Source organism: Cydia amplana, chromosome 8 (assembly GCF_948474715.1).
Source record: "Cydia amplana chromosome 8, ilCydAmpl1.1, whole genome shotgun sequence".
Lineage (NCBI taxonomy): Eukaryota > Metazoa > Arthropoda > Insecta > Lepidoptera > Tortricidae > Cydia > Cydia amplana.
Window position 1 is genome coordinate 98,820 of NC_086076.1, and position 14,337 is coordinate 113,156.

The window sequence follows — 14,337 nt, forward strand, 5'->3', positions numbered from 1 at the left end:
TAGGTGGTCAAATGTGATGTACTGATATAACACCCACTGAGTACAACTACGTGTGGCTAAAGCTTGTCTAAATTACTAAACAGTTTGTCTTAAAATTTTTGGGCGTACTAATATATCGGTAATTCGAAGCAACTTTTATAACAAGACCCGAAATCCCGTTAATGCTTTTTCTGATAATCACTCAGATTAGTCATTTAGCATGCATGATTCGGGGAAGAATCTCCAGAAGAGAGATTTAAACTGAAAAGCTGCCCGTAACTGAAAGAAGAAAACTGCCTGAAAGTCCCCATAAATGTTGATACTTTTCTTGTAGCTCATGGCAAGCGCTCGCAATGGATTGATCGGTCGCACCGTGGTACGTGCTGCCTTATCTTATTGTTTCGGGGGCCTTTGCGGATACACTTCGACCCCTCGGCTTCATTTGCGCAATCACATCCTCGAGAGCGACCCTTTGCTTACTCAAGAGCTTTTTCGATCATCTCATGTATGTGCTTCCCAAAAGAACGAGCTGCTAGCGCGTACCTTCTGGTTCCTCCTCCTCCTCTTCATCGGTGGACGGCGGAGTGATGGATTCCTCCGGTTCCACAACTTGAGCCTCTGCTTCTGCGGCAGCGCGGTACAGTTCGTTGCGGGCCTCCACCACGTCGCGGACGATCTCTGCAACATGAGGGTTTCAGTCGTTATTGTTAATGAAAATTTAGCTGATGGTATGATGGAATTGGAATTGGACCAACACTTTACGGAGATCTTATGGGGTTAGCAGATAAATCCCCAGGTCAAAGATCTTACGACACGAATTCAGTTTTAAATAAGGGAGATTGTAACTTGTAAAATAAGTGGAAGTATTTTTCTAATCAAAGAAGACGCAACTTACAACTCAGTTACAAGTAAGTACTGATGAACCTTTCAAGACTTTGACAACTATCATGAAAGGTCATGTCGTTGATGATGAATTGGTGATCGGTGAACATACCCGTGATGACGTCGCGGCTCGTGATGATGGAGTCGAGCTCTTCGGACACAGCGTTCACCAGCCACGGCATGAACTCCTCGTCCACTCCTGGAAGGATACAATTGAGTATCAGATCTCATCATGGTCACATCACGAAAGGTCGTAAAGACTACTTGTCAAAAGAAATACGTCAGGGTCGGGACGAATTTTTAAAATATTTTTTTTATAAGCCTATTAGACTCTTACCGTCCCACTACTGAGCTCAAGGCATCCTTTTTATTATTCCACTTATCCTGGTACATATTGAGAATTTTTTCACCATACTTTGTCACAGCCGTCAAGCCATCTCCGACGAGATATGTGGGATGGTGGGACCCAATTGGCTGTCTTGGTATGTATGCCAAGCGATGTATCGCAAGGTTATCCATCCAGCATATGCTGGTATGACCTGCCCAGTCCCATTTTTATCGGTACTAGGTACGGCATATGCTCACTGTAGCGCATATACTCGTATACCCTGCAGTAAAGGCTGGGTATCAAAATCTAGGAAGATATATGTTTCTGGAGATTGCCCCACTTGTGCATACGTACCTCGGTGCACGCGCTCCAGCAAGTAGCCCTGGTCGCGCAGACCGGCGAGCACGGCGGGCAGTAGCTCGGCCACGTATCCCTGGACCAGGGTGGCCGCAGCAGCCCGCGCGCGCGCCTCTTCGGCCGCCACTTGCGCCACGCGCGCCTCCGCCACGCGCCGCTCTTTCTCGTCGTAGAGACGCTGGAAAATGCCAAGTATATTTTCATCAGTCATCCTTTCATGAGTAACATGCCATATCTTATGCTTGACGTTGCATTGCAGTAGCAGTTTTTACCATATATATGTACGTCGTAACAAATATAATATAATACAGGGATGCCGTGGCTGTTAACTTTAATATGCTTATCAGGGCACTCTATATTTAACTTAGGCCCACTTGCACCATTCCACAAACCCGGGGTTAAACGGTTAAGCCTGGAGTTACTATGGTTACAAGTACAATTTGACACTTGGTAAACGGTTTAACCGTTTAACCCCGGGTTAGTGGGATGGTGCAAGTGGGCCTTAAGCATGTATTTTATTTAGATCGCCACTTAAATGGAAAATTTTAACAGCAACATACGAAAGATTTATGAGGATTTTATATGTATATTCTGTCCTTCTTTATTCATTATTGGCCGTAGCCTCAAACATTACTACAACCTTTAGCAGCGTTTGATCCTGGTTCTCCGAGTGAAGAAACCCTAGAAGCAGATGTAGCATATGGGTTGAAAGTTTTTGTGAGAGATTAGATTCGGTCGGAGACGAATGTTGCCTCAAAAATATGTGTAAAACCATTCGGCATCAAAGGAATGTACCGGGTCCATGCCAGCCGCTGCCACTCGGCCTACGCACTCGGTGCGTTCTGCGTCTGCGTCCCTGAGCTCGGCGTAGCGTCGTGCTGTGCTGCTCCCTCAAGGTGGCTAACTACTCCTGCATTATTATCTGCTCCATGGAGTGTAACTCCCTGTAACCTGGAATGTACCTGGTCCATGGCGGCCAGCCGCTGCCGCTCGGCGCGCTCGGCGTCCCTGAGCTCGGCGTAGCGTCGTTGCTGCTCCCTCAAGGTGGCCAACTCCTCTTCTTGAGCCACCTCCGCCAGCGCCTGCTCCGTCGTCTTCCCCACCAGCACCTCCAGGATCGGAGACACTTCCAAGTCGAAGTCGAATAGCTGTGGGTAGCACAATTACATGATGAGCAAAATTTTGGAATGTAAAATTTGTTCAACTACAACTGGGATTTCCATTAATCATAGAAGACAGTCATAGAGCCATAGATTGTTCTACCGCAGGTGGCTTCAGTCATGAGCGTAACAAACGATAGGGAATTCTCTGTAAATTTCCATAAGATAAAAGCGTGCAGAGGTATATAATATGTACTTACGTCACCGGGATAGATCTGCGTAGCGGCATCAGCACCAGTCTTAGCCGGCACGTAGACGGGCGTGGCGGGCCGGTCGAGGAACAGGTCGGTCTGCACGCCGACCTCCATCTCCACGCCCTTGTCGAACAGCTCCTCGAGGTAGTACTCGGTCTGGATGGGGTGGTGGCGGCGGCCGGGCGCGGGCGGCGGCGTGCCGGGCCGGAGGCGCGCGGCGGCGGCGCGCCGGGCGAGCGCGCGTCGCCGAGTGCGCGCTGCCTTCGCTGCGGCGCTCTCGATACCATCGCCCTGCGGACACATCAGAATTAGGTACTTGGCTGTTACAATCTATAGTCTGGCAAATCAATTTGTCATTAAATATTATTCTTTCAGTGCTCTATTATGCTGGCCTGAGTGTCCACATCCTCGATAATATTATAGAGTTCAATATTTAGACAGTAACACGGTTTACATTTTATTTAAAATATGTAGAACGAGAATAGATACCCTGGAACTTTACATTTGTATTGCATTTATTTAAAAGTTGAATGCAACACAGTAGTTAATTCCAATTAGCTAATTGTGTCGTCACGACATATGAACGTATACTTTAAGCACTGAAGGTTTCTTATAGAATTAACATTTTACGGTTGAAATTATTTCTTCTATCTTTTCTGTCTATTACCGTTGCACGTTGAATGTATTATTTGCCTGAACGAAGCGAAGGTATCCGTTTCAGCTTAGTCAAAAAACCGGCCAAGTGCGAGTCGGACTCGCGCACGGAGGGTTCCGCACCATCAACAAAAAATAGAGCAAAACAAGCAAAATAAAACAAGCAAAAAAACGGTCACCCATCCAAGTACTGACCCCGCCCGACGTTGCTTAACTTCGGTCAAAAATCACGTTTGTTGTATGGGAGCCCCACTTAAATCTTTATTTTATTCTGTTTTAGGGTTCCGTAGCCAAATGGCAAAAAACGGAACCCTTATAGATTCGTCATGTCTGTCTGTCTGTCTGTCCGTCTGTCCGTCTGTCTGTCCGTCCGTATGTCACAGCCACTTTTCTCCGAAACTATAAGAACTATACTGTTGAAACTTGGTAAGTAGATGTATTCTGTGAACCGTATTAAGATTTTCACACAAAAATAGAAAAAAAACAATAAATTTTTGGGGTTCCCCATACTTCGAACTGAAACTCAAAAAAATTTTTTTCATCAAACCCATACGTGTGGGGTATCTATGGATAGGTCTTCAAAAATGATATTGAGGTTTCTAATATCATTTTTTTCTAAACTGAATAGTTTGCGCGAGAGACACTTCCAAAGTGGTAAAATGTGTGTCCCCCCCCCTGTAACTTCTAAAATAAGAGAATGATAAAACTAAAAAAAATATATGATGTACATTACCATGTAAACTTCCACCGAAAATTGGTTTGAACGAGATCTAGTAAGTAGTTTTTTTTTATACGTCATAAATCGCCTAAATACGGAACCCTTCATGGGCGAGGCCGACTCGCACTTGGCCGCTTTTAGTATTTGTTGTTATAGCGGCAACAGAAATACATCATCTGTGAAAATTTCAACTGTCTAGCTATCACGGTTCGTGAGATACAGCCTGGTGACAGACGAACGGACGGACGGACAGCGGAGTCTTAGTAATAGGGTCCCATTTTTACCATTTGGGTACGGAACCCTAAAAAATGCTTTCGTATGTACGGCTGTTCGCTGTTCTTCTTTAGAGGGTACACTCTTCAGCTAATTGTAGTGCAATTTTGTGAGCAGTTTCAATAATTAGGTACATAATATACCTAATATATTTTTTTATCGATTCACTGTTTGAAAATATTTCAAGATGGCGGAGCCATTGGGAGTTCGCTATGTCTTCAGCTCACAAAGCCAAAGGAGCCTCTACGGTTCGACGCGGCGGTCAACGGACGAGTAACTTGGTCCAATTCGGGCCGCGCGCCGCTAAGCCTACTTTCTATTACTTTTTTGGAGCGACCGGAAGCCCCCGACACACACACACACACACACATACAGAAACATTCACCCCTGTATCCCTTTGAGCAAAACTAAGGCATGCTACGAATCTATTGTTTATCTTTGCATGCCTTTGACATAAATTTTATAGGTGCGTCGTTTACCTGTGACTGGGATGATTTCAAGCCATGTTTAAGTTCGAGTTCTGGTTAACTGATCCTTTTCTGACCCTCTTATCCCTTATTCATAAAACTTTGCAAGCCTCATTTATGTTTTATCTCTTTCTTACAAATACACATGTAATTTAAAATGACAAATAACAAACGAATAATTATAGCTAATTGAGGCTTGTAAGCGCGTCTTTTAATATCACCGTAATTTATTTTTAGTAGACGTTCAGACGCCGATTGTTGGCTATCCTGGCCCGGCCTCCTATCCAGGTTTGAGCAATGTAAGTATGTTTAGTAATTAGGTACATAAGTACTATAAAGCTATGTAAGGCGGAGTGCGTGACCGCGTAAGGAAATGCGTCATTCAAGGCTAGGGGAGTTCTAGGCCCGTGGCCGCCACCGCGTAGGACATATATTATTAATATATAAGTACATATATATTAACATATTATAAATAAGTATTCGTGTAATAGTTGGTCTTTGCCCAGCGAAGCTTTTTAATTAAAACTTGCGAAATTGCGAAATTTCGATACGGAAATATTTGGGAAACTTCTAAATTTTTTGTATGGGAATCGAAATATTCCAGTTTAAAAATAAGTTTATTATTTCCTGTCAAATTTTCCCGATTTTTCAGAGATTTTTTTGGTAACTTTCCACAACTTGCTCAATATGGTTAATATCATCGTCTCCGTAATCCGGACAGAAAACTATATTAGGTACTTACGACGCGTCACCGATATTGAAGAAATACCATTGGTTTGTTGCCCTCAGATTCCTAATTCTCCTATTAACCAAAATAAGACGCTCTGACTAATAAAATAACGCTTCTTAGAAATACTAATCTTGTAGTTCATCTTTCGCGTAGCCCTATACTACTTAAGTCACTTCACCTTGACTTGGCATTCAATGGCTAGAGCTTAGTCATGGCGAGTAGGTAGTGACTATTGCTGAAATAAGAGTGATAAGGCTTACAAGCGATTTCGCAGGCGTTGGTCTATAATCAACGGTCATTTATACTAAAGTTGCATCAGGGTCTACATTTGAGATATAACACCTGTATTTTACACATGTCAAACAATTATTTAATTGATAAAAGCTGACCAAAAGGCTTTTGCGAAAAGATGGCAAGCAAAGGGATAATCACGCATTAGACGGGCGTTGGCAGACTTGTTTAGTAGGTATCTATGTAAATGCAAGGTATAAAGTGTAAAAGGGGGCGCATTGCGTGCGTGCTTTGCTTCTCGGGCCCCGAGCCTCAAGCGTCGAGTTTCACTAAGCACCACGTGTATAACCACACGGCTAGTGGCGGTATGATATTATTGCCCGTAAATAGTTGGTCTGTTACTACTTGCATACTTGAACTAAACTAATGTATTTTCAACGATGACCTCCACAGATAGATATGAATATTATATCTGTGCGAGACGCTGAAATCTGCGAGCCGCCTTACTTATCGTAGGGTAAATTGTTTCTTGCCAACTGCAAAATTATCTAAATACACAATTATGTGAACAAAGCGCAAAACGTAAATCGGAGGAAATTGCTAGCAATCGTTAATGAAAGACATGTCAAATGATTACTAAAATGACAGTAATTTTTCTATTCTTGTCTGTATCGATTACAGGTAAACAAGCGGGCTAAAAGATTTACATTTTAATATAGTAAACATGTCCGTTTGTACAAGAAAATAGGAAGAATGCAGAACAGCGGCGCCAGGCGCCGTCGCGGCTAAAGCATAGTCAACTCTACTACCTTAATGACAGAGTTCAAATTGGAGTCGGTAAGTATCCAAGGGTCATTTATAGCAATTTGCCCGAACACTGACTGACATGCTAATGTTGTTTTTTTACTGAATTATTTGCATGTGAAGGAATTACGATAAGTTTCTTGGGTGGACTTTTAAGTCATAGTGGAAGAGCTGCAAGTCATATGGCGGGTGGCGTTTCATGTTATTTCACGATGATTGGGATGCGATATCGCGTATTGTTAGTGCATGATATGATAGAGCGATTATTGCGTGGCCCGCTGCTATAATAATGTCAGTATTGCCACTGCAACAACTTGTTGACTTTCGCTTTGTGTCATTACAGTCCTGCACTTGTGTTTTTTATGCCGAGGACCACCAACTCCTGGGTTGGGTTGGGTTGTTCTGTTTATAATTTCACATTTCAGTTCCCTGGGACTATCAGTAGTCTCACCGGTTATGACCAGTGGCCACTGGTCTAGTTTCCATTTTGTCTGTGAGCTAAATTTAAAGCGTTATTAAGCTCGCAGACGTATTACTTAGATACGGCGACGATATACAGCCGGTTAAACAAACAGCAACACAGTGACCGTTAATATACCTTATATAATCGCATTAAGGACTACTATTGGTCAGGAACCCGGCAGACTGCGGGCTCCGGGCAGTCAACGGCCGGCCCACTTACGGCGCCCAAACATCTAATATTGATCACTGTGTGGCGTGGCCAGCGGGCCGCGGGCCACATTTCGTATGCCCGCTCATTTCAGTTATTGCGAGTATAATTGGGTTGCTGTTTGTGCGATATTTTTTTCTTTTATTTTTATTTTATTTTATTTATTCGGGAAACATACAGCACATAATAACACAATAAGGTAAAAGATATAGGTAGAACATAAGCCAAAACAGTTTCCACTTATAGTTATTACAAAATTCCTTTGCTCCGAGAAAGAAAGTACAATTATTAATTATTTTGAATTTAAAAGTAGAATCTAACAGTAACATTCAGTAACGAGCACGATTAAAAATATAACAAGCATAATCTAGAATTTGGAAAATACCAAGCACAATTTTTAATTTAGAATTTAGAATTTGAAATTTCAAACAATAGGTACAATTACAACAACATACAATTTAAACAATTAGAACAAGAAAAGATTACAATTTTATTATTTTATTACAAGCTACGAATGAACGGAATTTGCCAAATTATGTGTTATTTTTTATTTTGTCTGACTCTAAATTATCGGGATTAAAAGATTTGAATTTATACTTCATACGATTAAGAATTTTTTTTTGAATACGTTCTAATGAATTAATGTGCACTAAAAAGTGGGGACTCCAAACTGTAGATGCATATTCCAAATTTGACCTCACATATGCATTATATAAAAGAAGTAACGTTGTGGGGTTTTTAAAATCTCTACTTTGCCTAAAAATGAAACCAAGCATTTTATAAGCTTTAGATGTAATCTTATCTGTGTATGAAACCAATTGAATTTCACTGTCTAAATATACTCCTAAATCTCTAACCTCAGTAACTCTAGTAAGTGGTTGGTTTCCAATAGTATAATTAAATGTTATAGGGTTGAGCTTCCGCGTGAATGTAATAATCGAACATTTATTTATGTTCAAATACAGGTTATTACATAAACAATAGTTGTTCAATCTATTAAGGTCATCCTGCAAATTGATGCAATCAGCTTCGGACTTCACAACGGTAAAAATGTTAGTATCGTCAGCATACAATAATACTTTAGAATTTAAAAAACAGTTAATGACATCATTAATATATATGTTAAATAATAGTGGTCCTAAATGCGACCCCTGCGGGACCCCTGACGTAATAGGCACAAAACTAGAGGTGTATCCTTTAATAGTAACTGCTTGAGTTCTATCCCGCAAGTAAGATGTAAGCCAACGCAACAAGTCTCCATGTATACCGACCATTTCAAGTTTATTTAATAAGACTGAGTGCGAAATTTTATCAAATGCCTTTGAGTAATCGGTATAGATAGCATCAACTTGATAATTCTTGTCCATTGCGCTCAAGACATAATCAAGTAGCTCGCACAAATTAGACTCGGTTGACCGTTTATTAATGAAACCATGCTGCTGCGTTATTAACATCGGTCTTATTGTTGGGTAGAGCGTGTCATAAATTATTTTTTCAAATAGTTTAGGAAGTAGGTACTGATAATTTGGAAATGCCACGGTAGTTTCTAATATTATGTTTATCACCGCTTTTAAAAATAGGCACAATGATAGATTTTTTCCAGATTTTAGGTAAGGACCCAGACCTAAGTGAAATGTTGTAGAGTAAACATACCGGTAATGCAAGAGATTCACTGCAACGTTTTAAAAACACAGGATGAATGCCATCTGGGCCACTGCCTTTGGATTCATTTAATTTATTTAAATAAATACCTAAATAAATAAAAAGATGTTTATTAACCGACACAAAAAAACAACGAATTGCAAGTACAGTGAAAAAAACAGGTAGAATTTACAAATATTTGTGCATAAATAGTAGTAAATATTTAAGTATTTTTCCACCAGAGGTACGTCAATTTGGACGCTATTAATAAGAATCAGAATCAGAAAAATATTTATTGCCACAAAAAAAAATAACACAGTTTTGTGGGCTATTTACACTAGGCAAGGAAGAATGAATAGGTTCAAATACTGAATGAAAAAAGTCATTAAATAAATTAGCCGTGCTGATTCCATCGTTTACCGTAATATTGTCTAGATAGAGCGAATCGGGAATACCAGGATTTTATAAATGACCAAAACGACTTAGAGTTAACTTTTATATTATTTTCAGCCCTAGTTTAAAAATAAATTGTAGCAAGAAATTTCTTCGTTTTTAATTTTACAGCGTAAATTAGAAAAAGCGTTATAGTCAGCTACTCGTCCATATATTTAGACTTTTGTTTACATAGGTAGCAAATTCCATAGAATGACACTTTACAAATGTTTGTAAACAATACACATACAATACAATGTGGTAAAAAGCTTAGGAAGGAAACCAACAGTTTCAGTCAACGCCGCTCACCGTGTCACCGTGTAGGGCGTGTAGAGTGCTGTCGGCTTATTCAAATAATATAGTAATCATATGTAATAGGTTGTTTTTTTCTAAGCTTACAAGTTTACAGTTACACAATACAGAGCATTGTATGTACGGTCAAGGAATTTAATTTCAGTAGCATTTGTTAACTTATGTTATGTCACAGTGTCACTAGTATGAGGTCCCTAGCGACTTTAATATTCATTTCGTACTGCAAAATGATATCCACTTTGATCGCCTGTAGTTAGCACATCGATTCAGGAGTGCAGAAGAACCTACGTTCCCCCGAAACGTCCCTTCGGGACGTCCCGCTTTCCATACGATACGATAGTTAGAGGAGTGTTCTCCTAACTTAGACCAGGGGGGCCCGTTCACGGCCCGTTTCTCAAAAGCTTGTAACTTGTAATACAAGCGGATGTCACTTTTTGACAGCTTTAGTTAGAAAAGGACTTCAACTTGTATTACAAGCTTTTGAGAAACGGGCCCCAGGCACTCAAAAAAATGTAACTTACATGAGATTGGGGGTGCGCAGCGAAGGTGCTCCCGCGCACGACGCGCTTGTCGTGCATGAGGTTGCCGCCGCCCGATGCCGCCATGCTGCCGCTGCAACAACAACACACTATATAGATACACTATCAGAGGTTAACAAACATTTTCAAGGCGTGCCACTTGTCCTCTGAGTTTGGATATGTCCTTGAATTTGATACTGGCTTTTGTTGGGGATTGGTTGAATTTTATTTTCAGTTGTGCAAAAAACTGGTGATCATGGTAGGACTGTGTTTACAGGCAAAATCGTTGAGTTGATGTACTTAGTAGTCAGAATAAATAAATAAATCTTAAGAAGTGCGGCTTAAGTGAGATTGTTTTAAAGCTTTGTTTTTTAAAGTACCTGCTTAGTAGGTCCCTAACCTAATATGGCAAATTTGTCATACTAAGTGTTTTCAATTTGATCGATAGCAAACTTCAATCAAATCCGCTAACATTCGCGCTTCATCACATCGGTGCTAGAATCATTCCCATTCCGAATGCCAACTAAAAACTGCAATAAAGCGGCATCGTGATAAGATAAGCACTACAAATGAGGGCCCGACTCAATAATGGACGACCCCAATTCGGCCATGAATCGTTAATGTTACTCTCAGCTGGCAGTTCTCTGGGCCACTCGTCATGTCGAGGCATACCGAGTCTATCACTTGTCAATTTCGTGTTAAAAATTCACACATATATCGCCGACCTGGTTTACGTAGGTAAGGTACAGCAATTCACAAAACCTGGAGCGCTGTGCTGGAGACAGACCAGCGTGACTCTGACCTTTGGTTAAGAATTGTAGGTCACTGTGTCTGTGTCACTGTAAATGCTTTTATTGAGTTGTGAAATAGCCCTTGAGGTTTACTCGCAGAATTGAATTTTGAATTAGCAGCAGCAGAAATAGCGTATTTAGTGGGCTAGGTGTTCACTTTACAATAAAAGGCGTGCTAATAGGATGCGGATAATAGGAAGCGTGCGATGCTTAGCTCTTTCTGCAGCTAACTGGAGAGGTATGTATGCCTATAGATTTTAGTACCTATGCGACTGGGTGCGACTTTCGACCCTCTACGTTGGAAGTTCAAAAGTTTGGACTTGTGGGTTGTGGGCGCTTGTGCATGAAAACTATTAGTCAGAAAGTGTTGGCATAATTGCATAATGCAGTTTTTCTTGTTACTAAAATCGATGACATGGTTCCTAAGAAGAGATCGTCGTATGTCTTATAGTTTCAGATTTTCCCATACTGACCGATCTAAATGGGCCACCCTGTATATTGTGTAAAAGCTGTTTCATGAACAGCCATGCATTGCACTTGAATCAACCGCCACCGATCGCGCCTCGGCGCTGTTTCATGATTGAATTTGTTTGGTTCGTGCAGCAGTGTCGTGTCCGCCGCAGATAGAATACCTCGTCGAACGGAAATGTGTCAGTTCCGTTCATAGACTATTGAATATGGGTTAAGGTTGAGTAAATGCCGACTGCCATGAAAGTGTGGAAGGGGTAGTCGTGTTTAACATACATACATATATTAATGAGTAAGAAGTTTTAAAACTAACACGACTAAGTATAGACAGATTGTCTTCGCATAGTACTCATCTCTACTACAAGGTAATCAGGAAAATTTTGACACATTATCAACATTGGCTATGTGGTTTCAACGCTATTGTGGAATACAATACCTTACACGTAATTAATAAGAATACAAACATGTAATGCTAAAATCAAAAGCCTTTCGATTTGTTGTGTTTGTCTCCATACATAATGTGTCTGTGCAATTTTGCAACCTAACCTAAGAGATAATGAATTATGGACTAATACCAAGTTAAATTGACATTCAGAATTAAGCAGATAAGCTCGCTTCCGCCAGCAGGAGCGTCTTAGAAATGTGATAAAGAATCTTGTGCAATAAAATGGGAAGTGAGGACATATTACGCGCTCTCTCTCTGTTCAACCATGTGCCGCAGGCCAGCCACGCCAGCAATGAGCGCCCGGACCCCGCTGAACACATCGCCCGCTGCAGGCCGCTTCGCCACCGGCGCCTCCTTACGTTCCGGCGCCGCGCGTTTACTACGCCCAGCTACCGCCTTCGGCCGGCTCGCGTATGAGTAAACTACAGGCGCTGGTGCTGGGTACAGAGAGTCCAGGCCAAGAAGCTCGGCTAACTCAGGCGGTGGAGGAAGGAACTGCCCAACTTTGACAGTCGTGACAAAGCGAGGCCGCTCGCCAGGACTCGCGTGGCGTTTAGCGCGTCGGCTACCACGCCCGGGCGACGGAGAAGCCTCCGCTGGCGGGCCTGTTGGCGAAGCATCTTCTTCAGGCGCTATCACATCGATACGTGGATGTGATCTGCTCATGCCTTCAACACAGTTATGCGCTTTGGAACCCAAGCTCGGATTGGAAGCAGCAAGCGGCGCCGCGCGCGCTCTCCGTGTAGGTCTGCGTAAATTCGCCTGGAGTATCTCTTTTTCTTTCAACCGGCGAAGTTTGAAATCAAGCGCGCGGGAGAACTTCGGGTCAAGTAGGGAATGTGGTGTCGGAGCGACCATGTCGGCGCGCGGCAGCGGCCGCACCACGTTGACGGGCGGCTCCTGCAGCACCGTGAACGCCTCCTCCGACAGGTCCACGGGCGGCATCCTGTTACATGCTGGGGCACGGGCGGTCGCGGCGCGGGCTAACGATCACTGGCGGTCGGCGGTGGTCGCCGCCGGTCAGCCGCGCACGCGCGCCGACGACTGACCATTAGTCCTTATCTCGAAGCGATAAGGGTTACGAATGGTCAGTTTCTAGCACGCACCGTCTTACTACCATCCACACTGTTCATTGACAGATCCTATACCTTCTTGCAAACACTGAAGGTCCATTTATGGTTAATAGTGTTGCTGTTAGTCCTGTCGCGATTACATGATTGCAGTTTGTACAACAAATAGCTCATACACTATTAACATGCGCCGGTAATTGTGCATTTACGACGTCATTATGTCATTTGTAGAACAAGCAGTTCAGAGTCCTTTAATGCACTTTGACGACTTTTTCTTATGTTTGTATTGTAATGCTCGTCCATGTGATTGTCCTGGTAAGTAGGCCGGCGAGAATCATCGATCAGCTGACGCGACGTCATCAGAAGATTGAAATACAAACGCACGGAACAGGGGGAAAATTTTGAACGCCTTTGCGGCCAACGTGTTCACAATATCTAAACAAACACTCTAACGTCGAATTGAAGCGTGTTCAGATATTTGTGAGCACTGCCGACTGTACGAGGAAATAAAATGAAGCTTCAAAAATTAAGGGGCACGCATTAGACTAAATGTAGTTAGGTACCTAAAATAACTCTCTGCAGACGAATATCTATTCGTCTGCAGATAGTTATTTTATTATTATTAGTTCTCAGAATTATTTCCGTATAAGATTGATGGCAGCCAACCGCACATTTTTTTTTAATAGAGTGATTATTTTATTTATCAAGTCGGTACAGTTGTCTCACCGTGGCGAAGGGCCGCTCGCGCTCGGTGCATGGGAACCGCCGCGTGACGACCTTTATCCTACTGATACGGATATAACATGTGATTACTGCCACGATTACCTGTGACTTGTGTTGGGTTAGACTGCAACGCCCTTGCAATTATTGTATAGTCGCCATTAGATAGGTATATTGAAGCGGCCAAGATGTTCAGAAATATCTGAGCAAATCCTCTGTCAAGACGTAAAGTACATGTTCAGATGTTTGGGTAATTGCGGCTAGTGCGATCAGGTTTTGCGATAGCAAATAGACGTTACGAAGTTATCCCTTCAAGGTATAGTTAGTTGAAGCTAATCGAAGCGTCTCAATTTATTGAGCTTGGGTAAAAAGGTTTTCATAAGTAATTAGGTGTATCTGTCTGTCTGTTATTTAATTGTTCTCCTCTAGAGGTCGCATTTCTCAATCGATTCTTGTGAAATTTTGTGAACAGGTTCTACAAGTATAAGTATAT

The 14,337-nt window shown here is 42.1% G+C and overlaps 1 protein-coding gene across 1 annotated transcript; it reads right to left on the reverse strand.

Annotated features, from left to right (window-relative positions):
- Positions 1 to 511: 511 nt before the first annotated feature.
- LOC134650386 (radial spoke head protein 3 homolog B) lies at positions 512 to 13,182 on the reverse strand. The gene is made up of 7 exons (XM_063505341.1): positions 12,299 to 13,182; positions 10,354 to 10,444; positions 2,907 to 3,191; positions 2,509 to 2,694; positions 1,544 to 1,724; positions 974 to 1,060; positions 512 to 657 (listed from the first exon to the last, which is right to left on the reverse strand). Exons 1-7 carry the CDS (start codon positions 12,997 to 12,999, stop codon positions 512 to 514), a joined length of 1,677 nt encoding a protein of 558 aa, XP_063361411.1. The 5' UTR covers positions 13,000 to 13,182.
- Positions 13,183 to 14,337: the final 1,155 nt, after the last annotated feature.

What these genes read in the sequence shown, in the direction of transcription:
- LOC134650386 (XM_063505341.1), bottom strand. Translation starts at nt 12,999, where the DNA reads ATGCCGCCCGTGGACCTGTCGGAGGAGGCGTTCACGGTGCTGCAGGAG. An exon ending in CGCAGATCTATCCCGGTGAC is followed by an intron (nt 2,695 to 2,906) that starts GTAAGTACATAT and finishes TGCTACCCACAG; the next exon opens with CTATTCGACTTCGACTTGGA. An exon ending in GCTGGAGCGCGTGCACCGAG is followed by an intron (nt 1,061 to 1,543) that starts GTACGTATGCAC and finishes GTATCCTTCCAG; the next exon opens with GAGTGGACGAGGAGTTCATG.